Source organism: Aplysia californica, unplaced genomic scaffold (assembly GCF_000002075.1).
Source record: "Aplysia californica isolate F4 #8 unplaced genomic scaffold, AplCal3.0 scaffold00055, whole genome shotgun sequence".
In the NCBI taxonomy this organism is placed as follows: domain Eukaryota; kingdom Metazoa; phylum Mollusca; class Gastropoda; order Aplysiida; family Aplysiidae; genus Aplysia; species Aplysia californica.
In genome coordinates, this window is record NW_004797325.1 from 482171 (window position 1) to 501804 (window position 19634).

The 19634-nt window shown below is 38.0% G+C and overlaps 1 protein-coding gene across 1 annotated transcript; it reads left to right on the forward strand.

The window, feature by feature from the left end:
• Positions 1 to 98: 98 nt before the first annotated feature.
• Positions 99 to 18534, forward strand: CPE2 (carboxypeptidase E-3). The gene is given in 9 exon segments (NM_001204485.1): positions 99 to 492; positions 5741 to 5943; positions 6425 to 6592; positions 9665 to 9828; positions 10972 to 11096; positions 12613 to 12752; positions 13759 to 13876; positions 14721 to 14968; positions 18032 to 18534. Coding segments are annotated over 9 exon segments (1686 nt in total). The 5' UTR covers positions 99 to 200; the 3' UTR covers positions 18260 to 18534.
• Positions 18535 to 19634: the final 1100 nt, after the last annotated feature.

Sequence of the window (19634 nt, forward strand, 5' to 3'; positions counted from 1 at the left end):
CACTTTGGCTTCCGTCACAACCAGGGGATCCAGGATAAATTAGAGCCTTTTAACATAATTTTAACAAATTCTACTCCCACACACATAGGAACTGTGGTTGTAGCTAGTAAGAACAGGCACACCGTTCCACGGTGAAATTTAGTTAATTTAAGTGTCAACTAGATCTAACCTTTTAACACATTGGTAGGACTTACTGAGGGATGGATACTTCGAAAATGTTGTCACAGTGTGTCCTGGTGTTCGCAGCAGCAGTTGCGATCGTTTCCTATCAATCTATTGAAGCATCACAAGACACAGAAGAGAATGGCAGCAAAAAAACAGAAAGCACAATATTTTTTCACCATACGTATGAAGAAATGGTCAGTTTGATGTACGAAGTGAATAAAGCGTGTCCAGAAGTTACAAGAATCTACAACCTGAGTGAACCTTCTGTAGAAAAACGCAATCTCACAGTGCTGGAAATCACAGAAAACCCAGGCGTGCATGTTCCAGGTATAACCATTGAAAACATATTTCATTAATCATTTCATCAGCTGCTCTACCATAAGACCTTTTGTCATCAAATTACTGTTCAGTGGTGTTTTTGGATCTTGATTTTTTATTTTTTAAAGACCTTTAACTCACTTGCATCTGGGCCCTTTCACCAGTCACAAACGTTGAAGACTGGCGTTTTTGGGGGTATTTCAATAAATCACGACAACTCTCAGAATTACGCTATTGTAATTATTTTTTGACACAGTAAAGTAACATTCAAGCTTAATCTAATACAAAAAACTAAAGTTGTCTAAGTCTAATACTTTAATTTGTATGATTTTTTAAAAATTGGCATGAATTTGATTTTCCGAAAAATTTCCAGAGAAGTGACAAGTAGAATGAAATTCACTACAACAACAAAAATAAAAGTTCAAAGTGTTCTGGTTTGATTTGTATCCATGTGTGAGTGTTTGATAAAAATATAAAAGCTGGTCTGTGCATTGATTCAGACCCATACACTGAATTACATGAGACAGATGTACGGCACGACGTTGTGATTTCGTTGCGCGAAAAACAACACCGTGCTAGATCTAGCCCTAGAACTACGACTCGGGCCGTGTTCGGGTACATATCCAGGATCCTAACTATTTGACACATCATATTCTGAGATACGAGAACTAGTAAAACGTACAGAAATATAGAAAACGGCGAAATTATGTGATTCTTGTTCATGCGACTTCTTCGACCATTACTACGACGCGACTGTCGGATTACTAACAGCTGTATAGAAAAAAACAAAGCGCGAGTTCCGGTCTGTTCAATCCCAGTTGGGGTCACTGTCCTTCACCTTCAATAACTTAAAAACTACCGGCCCCAGAGATACGAAACAAAGTCTAAGTAGCTCAGGCTTGGCCAAACAAGGGTACGAGGCGGGTCTCGCGATCTGTGCGTGATTTGTAGAGCGAAAAAAAAATTCCAAAGTTGGTCACGCAGGGCTTGTGAGACCCGTCACGAGCGTCGCGGCAGGGGTCATGCAACTGTTGTGTGAGCCGTCTGAAGTGAGTTAAAGGCATTGTATTTTGATGTTTGTCATACATGATGTAGGCTACACTAACAGTCTATATTTTATGCCATTGATCCACACTGGTAATAATACATACTATGAAAATAACCATTTTAATTTAAAATTAAAATCCACATCTGACTCTTTCATTAAGCTCAAACTTAATTTTAAGTGATACTAGAGCTACATGTGGAAAACAGAACGTCTTAGTTGACTTTGACTAGACTGACCTGAACATTATACAGTTAAAATAAAAAGTTTTATCCTACTCTACTTTACTGGAGATACATAATATTCAATAAGGACCATTAAAAAAATTGTAACAATCTAAGTCATAATATAATTGGTCTTAGCAGCGGCTCAGGCACGTTCCTTAACTCTTTCACTACCATGAGCTGTGTTTCACGGCTCTAGTTACCCCCAGCCCTGGTCAGCGAGCCGTGTTTCGCGGCTGTCCACTTACGGCTTCAAAACCACACCTACTTTTGTAATAATCAAATCTGAAATGTTAGGCTGAAGAAGAGATAGGTCATTATTTCCCCTTTATTTCCGTATATAATACATGTGGCTAATGTAAAAAAAATGAACTTGAAAATCTTTAATTTGTCAGACGGTTGGCAGAATCAGAAAGTGGGTCACAGATAAGGCCCGGTCACGATGAGGAAAACCCCCCCGGTAGTGAAAGAGTTAACGACGACTTTGAAGTCAAATTACTTTGGCTTTTCGGAAAAGCGGGTCTATTTCACGCGGAGTTGATTTATTAGATGAAGAACTATCAAAATAGGCTCACTTGATATAATTTTAATGACCAGTTAACTCATTCGTTACGTATTATTTTCGGCTTGTGAACGAATTTTCTTCGGGGCGGCGAATTGAGATTGTGACTAGTGTGCAGTACGCAGGTTTTTGGGACCACAAATTCAAATAAATATCAACATATTATATACAGTGCTTCATCTCTTCCGTATTTTTACTTTCTGTACTTTCTGCCAGTTCCGTACTTGTTCCTCCATCATTATCAACTCCCTCCATAAAAAACTGTCATAGCATAGGACTGCCAAAACTCCGTAGCAAAAGATCCGTACTCGCCTTCGTATCATCTTGTATAAATTACAGATATTTACAGTAATTCTCTTGGCAACAAGTTAAAGAAACCTGCCAGATTGCACATTTCCTGCTGTCAGCCATTATCCGCTATGCCCCATGCATTCATTGCGTGTTGGCCGGCAGTACATTTTTTACCTGCAGATGGATCAAAATCTGGCAAACTTTTTGTGCCAATTTCACTCATTCCTTCTGCCTATCTTCGGATTGTTGCTGCGGCTGGAAAATCTGCGCGTTGATCAAGTTATTTGAGTTGTGATCTTTGACAGAAAATTACCGTCAGAAAGAAACTTTTTTTGCAAATTTTGTCTAGATCTAGAGAAATTATCAATGTGAAGATTCTACGGCACGGGAACGGGATATAAGGGCCACGATGAAAGAAATATGCTAAGACTACTAAAATCAAGAATAATTCGAAGTGGTGTTTCGAAGTTGTGACAGACGACATTCAGACATGAAAATTGTGGAAAAATTAGGGTATACGCTGGGCAACTGTATTGTAAAGGTACATATACAGCCGAACCTGCCCTGACGGCCACCTGTACAAACGGCCACTTTCCACTTTCTCCCTTGCGTTTTTTCTATATAATTTAACTGTATAAAACGGGCACCTGTCCAACGCGGCCGCGGCCACCATATTTTAACACACAGCCCCCACCACACTGAGCAATAACACCTGTCTTAGACGGCCACCATAGTGACTCCATTACGTTTTGTCATAAATTGTGCATTGGCCCCTAGCATTGAGAGCGAGCCGTCATAATTCAATCACCTGTCGTTGTTGTTAGGTAGTCCCTCCAACCGATCATGTTGCGTAGGCCCCTCCCACTGTTGACCAATAGGTAACAAATTTTCAGCTGCCATTGAGGTAAGCGTGTGATCCCTCATGAGTCATAACCTATAAGCCCTGCCCAGAACTCACACAAATCATAAGTGAGATGAGTGGTCACTGTTTACCCAGTCTGTGACAAAGTAACAATGGACGTCAACATGAACTTGAGACAGAAGCGTCGCTCGTTCTCCGAGTGGTGGCGACCCATGTGTTTGTTTTATCATAGCACTTTTGTGGTCCTCCCTGTCTGACACATTTCGTTTTATTGTCACCCTTGTACAAAAGTAGCAATAAAAGGGAAAAAAACAGAAAAAAACCACAGCGAAAACAACAACAATAACAACAACAACAATGCTGCTCTCTTCGGTTAGGACCTCAGAAAGGAAGGGCTTGTTTTCTTCATCTTGATCAGTCCTGCCTAAGACGGCCACCTGTCTTATACGACCACATTTCTCCTTGACAATGGGTGGCCGTCTTACACAGGTTCGACTGTATATATATTCATTATTCCCAGGTTTGCCTTCTATCAATGGTTCGATGACAAATTAATTGAATCATAGTAGCAATGAAATTTGAACCTGCTTTTAAACATTGCCAGCAATGGAAAGATATGTAGGTGAAGAAATCAAACAAGACAGAATGTTTGTGAAAAAAGAAATGTTATGGGTTGTAGGCAATCTCTTCAAACAGGCTCCCAAATGCCATTTTCAGCCCTCTAAAAGCTCTAAATTTCTATTTCTTTGGGGGCTTCGCCAGCTGAACCATCGGGACACTGTCCCTGGACACTGCTGGGGGCCGCAGGCCTTTGCGGCCCCCAGACCCCCTGCAGAATTTTCCTTACTTTTTCAGCTTTAGCTGGTGGAAGCACTGTTACCAAAATGTTCAGTATGATTTAAAGAATACATCTGTAATGTTTATTTGTATAATTTTCAACTTTGGTTCCTATAAGAGGTGATTATGATTCAACACAATTTTGCTTAGATGCAGATAAAATTGAAATTAAAAAATTAATAATCTTTGGTGAAACTCAAAAAATATGTTTGCACCTAGTCAAATGATATATCAAAATAACCATAAATGAAAACCATTATTTTTACATGGATATATGGAGTGGAATAGAATCTAAGGGGGGGGGGGGCTTGCCATAGCGAAGTCACTTTTGCACGCGGCTGCCCACAGCTCGGGCGTAGCGAATGAGTTAAGTGACGTATATAATGTCACTTCTAGATTTCTTACCAAGAGGGGGCTCTGGCATAGTGGATTTACCCCCGTCGGAGATTAAGAGTTAAAAGACTTACATAAAGAAGTAGAGGGGTCTCTCTAAAGGAGAGGATAGAAGACATGATAAAATCCATGAATACTTTTTATCCCCCTGAAAATTTGGTGTTAAAGGAAATTTGTGTTCAGATTTTTTATTTATTTTTGTTTTCAATGTTGAATCATTTTGACAAAAGTGTTGGTCTAGTTTGTCAGAGGGAAATTTTGTTTGTATGATGCATCAGTGGATATCAAAATGAGCATTTCTGTGATGTTTTTAATTTTGATTTTGTGCTCTTCGAAATATGCTGTTAACAGTTGAAGGAAGCGGATATTAAAAATTGTGAAGCTGTCTCTTTGTCAGAGAGGAATGGAGATTGTATAATATCCCCTTTAAGTTATGGATAAACATAAATCTATAGAATACTACTTTCATTGATACCCATGGGAAAATTTGTTTTACATTGTGAATTGGCAACACATATACACCATAACCCATCAATATCACAAAATACACTTCAAATCAATACAGACAATCTCATAAACAGGCCAGTGCTGGTAAGCACTGTGAAGCACCATATTATATTTTTTAACTGCCATTATCGTGTGGAGCATCACAGACATATTTGACAAACTATGAGCCTGAACTCAACTAACCACAAGGCCACTGAGGCCCCCACTTTATGCTTAAATTCTCTAAAAATTTTGGCTAGATTGAAAAATATTAAAACGTTATGGTACTTGTTTTTGTTTCCATATCTTATTAATCTATATATAGATACGCTTAATGAGCTGCTTGCACTGTATGCTTCTCAGGAACCCGAGAATGTTTCTGAGAGTTCTAGTGTCTTCTGGACTAATAATATAGATTGTGAAGTGAATAAAACTTGCTGATGAGCAGGGATATGTGATGTACAAATATCCTGTTTATTTGTATTATTATAATGCTATTCATTATCTAGAAAGCTAGGTTAGTATTTTCATGAATGAAATTTTCTATTTTGAAACAGGTAAACCAGAATTTAAGTATGTTGCCAACATGCATGGCAATGAAGTGGTGGGCAAGGAGATGGTGCTCTACTTTCTGGTGGCTTTGTGCGAGGAATACAAAAGAGGAGACAAGCTGGCCAACTTTATTGTCTCACAAACAAGGGTACATGTTCTGCCCTCAATGAACCCTGACGGATGGCAGAAAGCTTACAAGGAATTGCAAGTTTGTATACTTTGCGTATTTCTTCACTTGAGACTCTGGTTAATGAAATTGTGTAGGCCCCTACTGTCGTTCTAATCCGAGAAAGACTGACAGGCATATATATATAAAGTATTTTTTAAATTTTGAAACGGAAATTGATGTTCGTGTACACATAGTATGTGACTGTTTATATAGGTTTGATTGACAAAGAGCAAATGAGTCACAAAATTTGTGAGAGATTTCATTTCACAGCTGCAACTCTTCTGTAATCTTGGTCAGATTATTTGTCCCTTTTTCACAAAATATGAAATGTGATGTGATAAACTGATCAAAACGTTCTGTGTGCAATGCTTCTCTGATTTATAATTCTCATTTGGTTGTGACGTGTTAATGTAAGAATGCAATCTCTTGTAAAATTGCAGGAGAAAGAAAACTATTTTTTGGTTAGGGAATGATGTACTAAAATGCCAGTGAGGTCAATAAAATCTTCTTTTTTTTTCAGGAAAAGGGTGAGGCTGGTTGGTTGACTGGAAGAGCCAATGCTAATGATGTAGACCTGAATCGTAACTTTCCTGACCTGAATGCACAGATCTATGAAAATGAAAAGAAGCACAAAGGCAGGAACAATCATCTTGTGAAAGTTGAGAACACAATTGCTAATGACAAATCAGTGAGTATTTCAGGTGTTTGTACTGCTTGTTTTCTGGAGTAAATTTCAGTTATTTAAAAAAAATTGTTGTCTTTATGGAGAAACTACTTGTCTATGATGTTTGATATAATCAATGTTTTCTCTGAAAGAGCAGTTTGATTGAGCGACTTTCACTGGAAAGGGACCAGATGGTACTGTCCATATTTCTGTACTATGGTGTCTGCTCAGTTCTTGTCATTGTATATTATGCTGATGTTGAGAATTTTACAAAGTTGCGTTGACTAAAGTGTGCTCTGCTCTGCGCACGGCTGTTCACAAGCAGTGCTTTAGTTCTACCGGCACCCCGCAGCGCCCCAATGCTCAACGTAACTCGAACCAGCCATTACCACCGAGTCAAGAGGTCAGCGCGTGGAATTTTACCTGACTGACAGATTCGCGATGAAAATGTTATTGCAGCAGTTTTCAGCTTTGTTTAACCTGCGACTAAGCCCAAATTACAACTCCAACTGTGCATAAAACCATATCATCTGACATATTTCTTAGAGCAATCATGCAACTAATTAAGACAAAGGAAGATGAGATGACGAAGAAACAAAAGTGGATACATGTTTAAACATTGATAGAGGGTCATGATTTATTTAATTAAATTTGAACATGATAGCTGCGGTCGATTTTGACAATTCTAAGATATTGTGTCAGAAATTTAGTAAAGTTTCAAACTCACTTGGCTGCATCTGTGTGTCGTTGCCTAAAGCAAAGATATTAAGTCTTAAGTGGAGATTCACAGCTTTTCGCAATATGTCCCCAGTTCCCATTGTCGGCTTAGTGACGACTCTTGATTAAAACGTATCACTCTTGGATTGCGGGTATCACCAGTCAGGATGTCAGCACTTATAACTGCATTTAAGTCTACTGTCACAATATTGGTAAACACACTATATGATTATTATTACATTTTAAGAGGTGCTAGATCTAGATTTGAAACAAAACACACATACAAAAATCTTGTGAACACTGAGCAAAAGACGTCTATATCATTTTTAAAAAGAAAAAAATCGCAGAAAAACGAGACAAAGTTGAAACTTACACCATTTGTACAGTATACTTCTCCCTACTAGATTTGTAAAAAAGATTGGAAACTGATGGTGAATTTACCAAGTTATTGGAGTTTAAATTCAAATAGCACTGAAAAATGAATCCGACTCGATAGAAACACGTCTTGGGGAACATCTATGTAATTTTTTAAAAACTAATTAAAAATCACAGAAAAACGACACTAAGTTAAAACTTGCACAATTTGTACAGTATACCTATCCCTGCTAGATTTTGAAAAAAAATTGAAACTGAGAGTGATTTAACAAAGTTATTGGCGTTTAAATTCAAATAACACTGAAAAAGGAATCTGATTAGATAGAAACACGTCTTGGAGAACGTAGTTCGATAAAATCAAGGTTGTGAACTGAGATCGACCAAAGTTATATCGTCTTGTTGGGGGAAAGCTGAGCTTTAAAATGGTGGGCCATATGACGATATCACATCTTTAGATCTGGAGATATCGGGGTGGGAATGACACCATAATTTGGAGGAAATGCATTACGTGGGCAGGCGGGGGCCTGCCGCTGGCGTCACGGTAGTGAGCACGGCTGACCGTTGATGACCAACACATGGGTGGCACTGACCGCTGGCACGGAGCAAATAAAGGAGCGGTTTCCGGACGAGTTGAACAACCGTGTGCGGTTCCTGTAGACTTATGAGCTTCTGGTTGGTGTGAGTTTTATCTCCTTGAGTTGTCTCATCCTGTTCATTTGTTAAAACTGCATTGAACAAACTTGCTTAACTCATTGATGACGCAAGTTTTTCTCCAAAAATGTCCCCGGAGACGCACATTTCTTACCTATTTTTAAAAAATCAGTGTGATAAACCTATCAACTGTACTCTGTCCTCAGAGAAAGTTGCATTTGAAAATAGCAAAAGTTGCAAAAAGTTGCTAGAAAAATCAACAAAAGTTGCAAGAAAAGTTGCAAGACGTGTATAGCTTAAATGACGCAAAGTGGCTGTCGTGGCACAAATTGATCGCGCCCGACTCTTTGCTTCAAAAACAAACGCGGTGTTGTTTACAGGCAACGAGTCGGGCGATCATCCCGACCCGATCTCTTCCACGTAGTGCAAAGTACAAAGGAAGTGGTAGATCTAATTTCAGGTACGAATTGTCCAGGATTTGTCCCCCTTCTCGTCTTTATTTTTAGTTGGGAAAGAAAATTTCGGTTATTTTTACCGAAATTAAATTATTTGTCCAACTTTTGCAGAAAATTGCCTAAAATTCGCGAATTCACGAAAATGGCAAAAAGTTGCGCAATTTGCGCTGAGACCAAAAGTTGCGTGCGCAACTTGCGGGTTGCGCGCGCGAATTTCTCTGAGGACAGGTAGGCCTACTGGTATAAAATTTGGCACAAAGTAAGATCATCATGTATACTAACATAAAATGTATTTATTTTTACAAAAACTTAGAAAAAATTATGTTTTATGTAAAAAAAAAAATTATATGTAAACGTGGAAAAAACTTTTTTTTATGAGCTAAGCATATGGATCTCAGAATTGATTGTAGTCAATTAGAATGGTTTCAAACAAGTAATACAAAGTGATATTATCTCTAAGAATAGTGACATTGCCAGGAGCATTGTAGTCTTCTGAATCAATAATCCCTAGCGCTTCGTTTGTAGTGAAAGGAGCTTCCAGCAGCTCTCTGTTTCTTGTTTACGTAAAAAGTAGGTCAAGTCTGTGTGTTTCGGCAGATTGCTAATAGTAGATAATTCGGGTGACCAATGATCAAAGGGATACAACCACAATAAAGTTAAATGGTTTAACTAACACTGGGAGTCATTCCCCTTGAGATTCTATTAGTTTTTAGGTACAAAAAAAATGGTACAAGTTGTCGGGTCCCGGGACTCGGCGCGTCTTCAGAGTTTGTTGACCTCCCCGGGACCCGGCACATGGTCAATGAGTTAATTTATATGTTTTCTGTACTTTTTTGTCCAATTGAATTAATTGAATATTGCAGGAAAATTTTTAATTTTTTATCGTATGTACTTACAGCTTCAACCTGAAACACGAGCAGTAATGAGATGGTTTGCAGAGATTGGATTTGTGCTATCTTCCAACTTGCACGGTGGAGATCTAGTGGCCAACTATCCCTATGATGAGACAAGATCTGGCAAAATGCAGGAGTACACAGCATGCCCTGATGATCACACATTTGTGTGAGTGTCTTGGAAATATCTTTTTCAATAAAATTAATGGAATTCATATGCAAAGATCATCATGTTTTTAATAATATAATAACTTCAACGTCCACATATGATTAGTTTGCCCTCTTTTTTGATTGGTTGCCAAGTTTCTTTCATAGAGACCTAGTACCTCTAAATTTAACTCAAGGAAAAAAAAGTATAATGAAAATTCAAAGAGTCTGAGAATAGACTACAAATGTTGTAGGAGAAAAGGAATGACATTAAAAAAAGGTCCAGACCAAGTTTTACACCCCTCCATATCAAAATGTTTTTGTGGACAATACAGTTCACGCCGGCTTTAAGCACGGTCATCGAGAGAAAGCTGAAGCGCGCTTAATGCCGAAGCGTGCTTGAGTGCGAAGTATATAATCCAGAGATTTTCATGTAGAAAAATTCCTGTGCTATTTCCCTTAGGAAGTAAGCCTATTCTATAAAGAGTGCACTGTTATTTTTATCCGCCATGGTAGTTTTCATATGTTTGTTTGTTTGTTTTGTTTTGTGGTCGAATGGGAAATGAAAACTTAATTTAGACGGCCAGTCACGATACAGCCGCTGTGCCACATTCATACCACTGCCTTCACTCCCCCAAACACGGTCTTTGATCCCACCTCGTGCGTGATACCAAATCAGGATTATCGGAGAGCAAGGGGGCAATAAGGTGAAATCGCAGCCTTCCTCCTATTCTCGTCTCCCCGACCCTCTTTGTATTTTTTCTTGTCTGTGTGTAGCTTTGCCCTAGGCTAGATCCTATCTCCACGTGCGGCTGTGTGCATCTCTCTGCCTTCCTTTCTGCGCATGTGTGTGTGTCCATCACTTGCGCTGTTTTTGTTTCTCTTAACACACTCACTGCTGAGGTGTAGACTGTTCAAACTTCGATGGGTCATCATAAAAGTATTGACTGTCTTGTAAATGAAGCGTGCCTGAAGCCGAAGTTACCGTGCTTAAAGGCGTGTAATTTATATTGCAAAAATTCAGTAAGAGCCGTTTAGCGTGCTTGAGTCCAAAACGTGCTTTATGCCGGCGTGCTTAAAGCCGGCGTAGACTGTATTGTCTCTCCGAATATTTGTCAAGTGTTCTTGAGGTTTGTTTCTAAGATTTTGGCATCTGTTGTCCCAGGTATCTGGCAAAGTCTTATGCATACTTTCATGCTACTATGGCTGACCCGGAACGTCCACCTTGTGACAAAGATGGGGACAACAAACCAATCACTAACGGTGGGCTGTGGTACTCTGTGGCCAGAGGTGAGTTTGGTTATTTGTTGCAATGAAAGTAAAAGTGAGTGTTTGCTTTTGATTTTTTTTAACACATTTTATTAAGCTCTATTTAAATTTGTGGTCAACGAAAAAAGGAAACCAGTTCCATAATTCTGTTGCTTGCTCAAATTCATTATTTGAAAGATTCTGAGTGTGGAAGTGGAGATGGCCTTAAGTAATGAATTGAGTTTTCTTGTCTTACTGATATCTGAGAGTGGTCAGGATCAAGTTCTCCTGACTCCTGACATGAAAATTACACTTTTTTTTGTATCAATGGCTTGACTGAAAGCTGAAGCTGAATGAACAGCTCAGTTTAGAACGATTTTGTCACAAGACTGATAAACCAGGTCGTATGTTGGTTGCTTTAGCTACATACAGTTGAAACTGCTCTAACAGCCACCTAAGAGTCACCTGTACAAATGACCACATCCCACTTCATCCCTCACATTTTTTCTTTATAACAATGACACCATCTAAGAAGTCCACCTGTCTAAGACAATCACATTTCTCCTTCACTGTTGGTGACTGTCCTTAACAATTTCATCTGTATTTTCTTTTGACTCTCTGACTATGGTTCCCGTCACTGGTACGGGACAGGCAGGCGGTCCATACCCCCAACGGGATGGACTTTGCGGTTTTGTTCCGAAACTTGTCCTCCCATCACATGTACGGGAACGGACTCCAGTGCTAGTTTTACCACTTCTTTCGTTTCGTGCCGAGTTTGGCAGAAGTTGCATGGTAATTTTTAAGTAATTGAAGGTGAAGGACAGTCACCCCAACTGGGGTTGAACTAACCCGAACTGGTGCTATGTTTTTTTCTATACAGTTGATAGTAATTTGACAGTCACGTCGAAGTAACGGTTGAAGAAGCTGCATGAACAAGAATCACATAATTTCACTGTTTTCGATACATCTTTTTGTTTTACTAGTTCTAGTGACTCAGAACATGATGTGTCTGATGGATATGTACCCGAACATCGCCCGAGTTGTAGTTTAAGGGCTAGATCTAGCACTAGTACTGGTGCTGTTGTAAGCGCAACAAAATCACAACTTCGTGTCCTACATTTTTCTCATGTAATTCAGTGTATTATGAGTCTGAATTAATGCGCAGCCCAGCTTTTATATTTTCACTAAAAACTCGCACATGCATACAGATCAAAACAGAGCACTTCGAACTTTTATTTTTGTTGTTGTTGTGAATTTTATTCTGTCTGTCACGTCTCTGGAAATTTTTCTTAAAATCAAATTCATGCCATTTAAACAAAAATCTTTAAAATTAAAGTATTAGACTTAGACAATGTTATATTTTTGTATTAGATTAAGCTTGAATGTAACTTTATTGTGTCATAAACTAATTACAATAGGGTAATTCTGAGAGTTGTGGTGGTGTTTTGAAATACTCCTAAAAACGGCAGTATTCAGCACTAGTGACTGGCAGTAGTCAGTGAGTTAAAGTAGTTTTTGTGTCTGCTATTGCTAATTTTATTTGAATCCTCTTTTTCAGGTATGCAAGATTATAACTACCTGAACACTAATTGCTTTGAGATTACTCTTGAACTGGGATGCAAGAAATTTCCGGCAGCTTCAGAGCTCGAGAAATATTGGTTGGACAATGCTGCAGCTATATACAACTATGTCCTACAGGTATGCCAAACTTGATTGTATGAATGTATGAAAATGCTTGTGTTATTTTGGGTTGTTTTTTAATTTTTTGAGAGGCTTGCAAACTTCAGGCTTAATGACTTGTTGAGTTTTGAAATGGCTCAAGGATAGAATCAAATGTGAGGCAGCATAATTAAAACAGGAGGTCGTCAAAATACTTAAATTTACGAAAACAGCATTTTTCGCTCTTTTGGCAACTTTTATCTAATTTTGGTTTTTTGGCTCACCTTTTATGTCCATTTAAAAACACATTCCTGTATGGATTTTACTGATAAATATTGATTAAAGGTACAAAAAATGTAATTTGGTAGCTACCAGGCACTCTCTTTGGAAGTCACCCAACTTTGGCAGCACTTTCTTGCTAATGTTACCTCTGAAACCAGGCAACCCCCACCCCACACCCCACTTCCTTCAATCGTATATATTTCAACTTTAATTTAACAGTGTGCCATCACAAAACTCATGATATTAAATCCCTTGCCATCAAAGGCAAAGGCATTTTGGGGAAATTTCAAAGAAACTAGGGCGTAAACATCACCGATCGACGAGATGTGACGGCAAAGTGTTAAGATAGGTGAGAATTACTTTATCGAAAGCAAAACAGATGTACAAGCTTTAAGATGATACCATAACTCCTCATGTCAAAAAATCGACAAGCGCCTGATTCCACTGTGTTATGACACATCTATTTATCATAAACGTTTTGTCATTCCGTTTTTCCATCATCCCAGGCCAGAGTACGTTACCTGGTTCCCACTTTGCTTTCCCAATTGTTTCTGTTTCTTTATACTGTAATTATATTTCAGATGAAGGAGAGGTTGCTTCTGTCTTTTTTCAGTTTGGCCATTGTACTTTTAATCTACTTATTGACACCTTATTTCCCTCCACCATTCTTACACTAGTGCTTTATTGTAATCTTCATATTCATCTAAAGGAATTTTTAAAAACAATATCTAAATTGAATTGGGTTTTATTTTTAATGTTTCAGACTCACATTGGTGTTAAAGGATTTGTCAAGTCAGTGGATGATACACCAATTGCTAACGCTGAAATCAAAGTTCGCAGCTTGGCCACTGGATTTCCTATTGACCACGATATCGTCTCTCGTATGTTATTAAAAAATAAACATTTTAAAAAAATTTATTGCAAGCAGCATTGAAAAACATGGTTCAGGTGATCTTATTTCATGCATATATATATATATATATATATATATATATATATAAATGGTATTTGGTTGTGGTTTAGGAATAATTTGTAATTTGTAGTTTGTACGTGAAACAAAAGTCCTCCCTGAATTACTAAATCTTTGTACAGTTTCAAGATATGTGTACAATTCCAAGTACATTTTTGAAGTTCTGAGAGTGCCTGAAACAATGACTTACGTGGCTTACTTGTATTGTTGGTTAAGCATATAGCTGAAAGTAGGTGTCTAGAAAATGTCAGAATAGTTGTATGTTACTAAATGTTGACATTGCTTGGTTTTCAGTTTATTTGTAAAACGGTGTTTGTCCTCCATGTTTTTAATTTATTGTTTTTTTATTCAATAACGGAGACAGTCTTCTCTCTAAATTTGTAGCTGGTAAAATTAGTAGTGAGTTTTAAAAGTGGCAAAGGTCTAGTCGAGGTCTTCATTGTGAACTTACTTGATCAACTACAAGTACTGCTCACATTTGGGTTTTCCTCTCTCTGTGGTGCGAACATGTGGCAGACATGCCATCTTGCGTGAAAGATTTTTAGCTTATTTTAAGAAGGGAGATGAGGACAGATCATAGTTATAATCAGTAGCTTATTATAGTGTGTTAATGCTTTCATACTAATCACTGTGCATTCTTCAAAATTAATGCAAATTAGGTCTTTTACTAGCTTACTGCAAGGCTACTTAATTAGCTACTAAATATTTTAGCTGCATTTATATAAGAGTTACTCTATGTTTATACATTCTTACAGTTGAAGATGGAGATTACTACCGACTCCTCGGCAATGGCTATTACCACATCCAGGCTAAGGCTGAGGGCTTCCACCCCAGGTCAAAGTGTATCCGTATTGAAAACAACATCCATGTTGGTGTCCCTAGCTACGATCTTCGCCCTGCTACACAGATGAACTTCACCCTGAACCCAACTAAACTTCCTCAGCAGAGTGATAAAAAAGAAGATTATAACTGTGAAAGACTTTGGAATGAAGTGCAGATGGAGGTAATCATCACATGTATAGCTCTTTTCTGTAGTGATCAGATACTTTCCAATAATTTGTTTGCTAGCAAATTTGTTTTTTGTTTTTTGTTTTCTTTTTCGAGTGTGTTCTTTTTGTCCCAGATGATAGAGGCATTATGTATGAACGTGGAATGTTTAGCTTATATATTTTATAAATAAGCCTTTGAACTGATATAAATGTATAGAAGATTAGTGAAACAGAGGTGCGCAATATTGCAATTCTAAAACTCACACATTGGAAAAGAGCCACAACTTCAAATCTTTTCTTCCAAAACAACTTATCTTTTGAGGTTATCAGAGCAATAAATGTTTTAGTTCAAGCAATTGGGATAATTTACAGCCATCAAAATTTTTACATGTTATTTCTAAACTTAACAGGACTAAACTTGACTTTGACTCCAAGCCGATAGGACTGACCTTTTGTACCACTTCAAACAGAATTTGTTTCTCAGTTTTATTTCCTGGATGTTTGTTGTGTACTGTAATTCTTTTCCCTAGATATTCAATTTTCTTTTTGATAAAATAAGGGTATTGGACAGTCGGTAGTATTTTGCCCTGTTATAGATATCGGTCATGGAAAGTTGGCAAGAGAAGCTTTCATTTAGAAAATCATCATAAACTAATTTGTATTCAAAATATGCACTTGGACAACTTTCATTGTAAGATTTCCAGCAGCCCTCATTGCTTCTGTTCTCTCAGGGCTTCAGTGGCCGAGTGGTTAGGGAGTTCAAGTTCGTATTAACTCACTGGAGACTGGGCCTTCATGCACAGAAGACTGGCATTTTTGGGGGTATTTCAACATTTCAAACAACATCCTTTCCAAAGACATACAACCACCATTTTTACACACATAACGGGTCTAAACATGCCCAATATTTGTTTTTGTTCTAAAAGAATAACTTTTATGGTTTTTTAGAAATGATTTTTTGAAAATGTGCTAAAAATTTTTTACTTAATGTCTTGTGTAAACACACACACACCCCCCCACCCCACCCCCCCCCCGAAAAATTAACATTACACCCTAAGGGCCTGGACGGGAAGTCCATTGTTAGATCCTAAGCAAGGGAAAAGAACCCACCTCCTGTGAATACTAGCCTTTAAAAAACACATTTTAAAAATACTAAACAAATTCCAAAAATCCTGAAAAAATAAAAGTGAAAAAGAAAGATGAATGTAGTTTCAGAAAAATATAACTTTATGTACGGGCAAACTGTTGGAAATGTTCTAACTTTAGTTTAATCGGGGTGTCTGACCCGTCACTCTCACTCTCAGCCTCGCTGTCATTCCCTAGATCTAAATTCTAGATTTTCTACGTCTGATCAATCTGAATTGCCCCAAACTTTTGCTACGTTTTCATCAAAATCTGAGTCATCTGATTTGTCATATGCTTGTTTTTGCTCAAATCCATCGTTATTTCCTTTTTCGAACTGAATTGTGTCACTTTTTAACTAGTCGAGACACCTTCGAAGTGTCGGTAAGGCGATCACACTTCGATCAGCTCTAATACTAAAACTACTGGCCCGAAAAATTTTGTTTCGTTATGAAATGAAAGAAGAATATTTTTGCAAAAACTGTACAAATCAAAATCTCGGCCCCAGAGTCTCGTCAAGGCGAGAGTTCGTTTCTAAAGGCGCTAGGTCGGCGCGGGCGGTTCCGGGCGAGTCAGGGTGGAGCGCGTAAGGGAATTCCCGGGTGAGTTAGGGTGTAATGGGTTAACCTTGTGTGTGTCTTTTATTGTGTTTCAAAATGAATAAAAAGTCCAAACTCATGAATCAATATGGTAATCATTATGCATTAGCTGTACAGTTCTCCAGACAAAGCGGAATTTTGCTTTTGAAAGCCTAGTCTAGATCTAGAACACTCTCTGTCAGAATTAGTGCTTTGGTGCTCATTTACATTGAAATCAGGATCCCCATGGTCTAAAATATCAAAATCATAATTTTCTGAACTGTCAACGTCATCAAACACTTGAAAAATGTTAGCTTTTTTGTTCTGCCACGTGGGTGGTTGGCGGGTGCTCTGGTGTGGTTTGCTCCTCCTTTCCTATCAAACAACTCTCGTCCTAATCTCTCCTTCTTTTTTTGAGTTTGTTACTCTTTTGTAACACCTAATCTTTGGCACTTATATGATCTTATTGTGTTGCAAGTGCTATATACTCTTACGAAACCTAACCTAAATGTGCTGCCATCATATTGACAAAGTGTTGCGAGAACAGACATGTCAGAGAAACGAAAGTAGGGCCTCAGTGTGACTAACTTTCCGTCCGTGTTGATATCTCAAAATGTTTCCAGCCGATTCCGGTGAGACTTCGCACGAAACGAAACAAAGGTCGGCTACACCGTAAGAGATGGTTCACGCAGCGTTTTCGCGCATACTTTGCCGAGGAAAAAACGCGAAATTCGTGCTTGCAGGGGGTGCGTGAACCGCCTCTAGGGGAAATATTGGTGCTTGCAAATGCTTTGTGAAACGTCTCCAGTAAGTTAATGTCAAGCATAAGTCTATTAAACAGGGTTAAATTACATGGTCATTAGGGTGTGTCCTTGAGCAAGTCACAAAAACCCAAGCTCTAAAAAAGTGCTCGGCGCAGTTGCGAGCAGCAATTGTGAGTTTGTAAAATTGTCTGTATTGGTGTGACATTGTGTATTTGGTAACTTTGATTCTTTGAATACATTTATATATTTTTGTGTTTGAGTATGTGTATGTATTATGTACATACTTGTTCGTTTGTGTGTTTGAGTATGTTATATATATTTTGAATACATTTATATATTTTTGTGTTTGAGTATGTGTATGTATTATGTACATACTTGTTCGTTTGTGTGTTTGAGTATGTTATATAATATACATATATATATATGTATATATATGTATATGTATAATGTGTATATGTATAGTGTGTATGTTCGTTCTTACATACGTTTTCTGTATATGTACTTACATACATTCACCTGCTATCTGTGTATATACATACATATGTACTTATGCCATTGTAACCCAATTTTTTCCAGAGTTACGAATAAAGTGGAATTTATTTCTTCATTTCAGACTCAACTGGAGGACCGTGAGCTTCTGGTGTCCGTGCTGAGCTACCTACAGCCTCAGACCAAGTGGTCTCTGTTGGCCGACCAGTTGTCTACCCTTGAGCTCTACTCTCTGCTCGCCGAGGCCCTGAAGGAACTCAACCCAGACCAGATGAGGGAGGTTCTGGAGAGACTGCCACACGCTGTCCAGGAGCAGTTGGAGCTGGTCATCTCTGCCCATATGTCCAAGTAACTCGGTCCTGGTGGGCTTAGTGTGGTCATGGTGGACCATAATATGTTAAATTAACTCTATCCTGGTGGGCTCAGTTTAGTCATTTCGGCCCCATATGTTGAATTAACTCTATCGTGATGGGCTCAGTTTAGTCATTTCGACCCCATATGTTGAATTAACTCTATCCTGGTGGGCTTTGTGTTGTCATGGTGGACCATATGTTGAATTAACTCTATCCCAATGGATTCAGTTTAGTCATCTTGACCCTCGTGTTCAATTGACTCTATCCTAGCGGGCATCAGTCACGTCACTACGTCCCTAGTCAGTGAAGGTTTTTGTGAGACAGTTTATTTGAAATGAAGTTTAGAGGTGTATTAACCTTTCCATGAAATGCTATAAAAGTTTAAAGAGAGCAAAAATTGACCTTAGTGTTTTGTTTAATTTAAGTGCTCGCTTTTTACTCCTGAAAAGAAAACTTTATTTAAGAAATGTAGAGACATAAATTTTTGTGTCAAATTTGGGAATTGGACTGTCAGTGCTCCTGTAGTAATGGAACTAATGAATTAATTGAAATGTTTTGGGGGTGTTTGGGAAGGGTTCATGCGAGATTCCCTCATGAGTGTTGACAAAATTAATTGATGACAAATTCCAAATGTGCTTATATTTATTTACCTCCAACTGTATGGTGTAGAGTAACAAATCAGCATTCCTCTCAGTTTACCCAGTGTTGATGATCTGGTTTTTCCGTCACTTTTTAACTTTTACAACATTCCTTTTAATTTACAAAACAATCATGATCTGGCTTTAACTCTTAAGTAAAGGAGATTTTGTTAACAAATCTTCACTGTTGCAGGTAATCGAAGCCTTTAAAAGTGAATTTGTTTTGACCCAAGAGTTTTACCTAACAATGAGTACATTTCTCATGTAGTCTGATAAATATGAGTTTCCTTAATTGATTACTTAATATTTAATATTTTATGTGCCAGATACAGTTGGTCACTGTTTTAGTCAATCAAAATGCTGCATCTTGTGGAACAAAAATATGGAAATGTTTGTGGAGACTTTTTTCTTCATGAAAGTTGTTTTTAAAATTGACTTGTCCCACCTAGTATGATCACCATTACTACTTAACGCTATGTTGTGATACACAGTCCCTGATGTTGTGATTGATGGTTTTATGGACTTTTATGTCGTATTTTGTCATATTCTTTTTTTGGGATGACATATTTTTATCAAATGTTTACTTACAAAATCAAAATGTGGTTAATGTCTTCATTCATCAGAGTAATCACTAAGGTTAAATGGGTCAACATCCAAATCTCCCACCTTTTACATAACTAATTTTAACTCGTTACTTAGCTCTGTTGAGTCTGTTGCTGTGTTTCTCTGTACATGC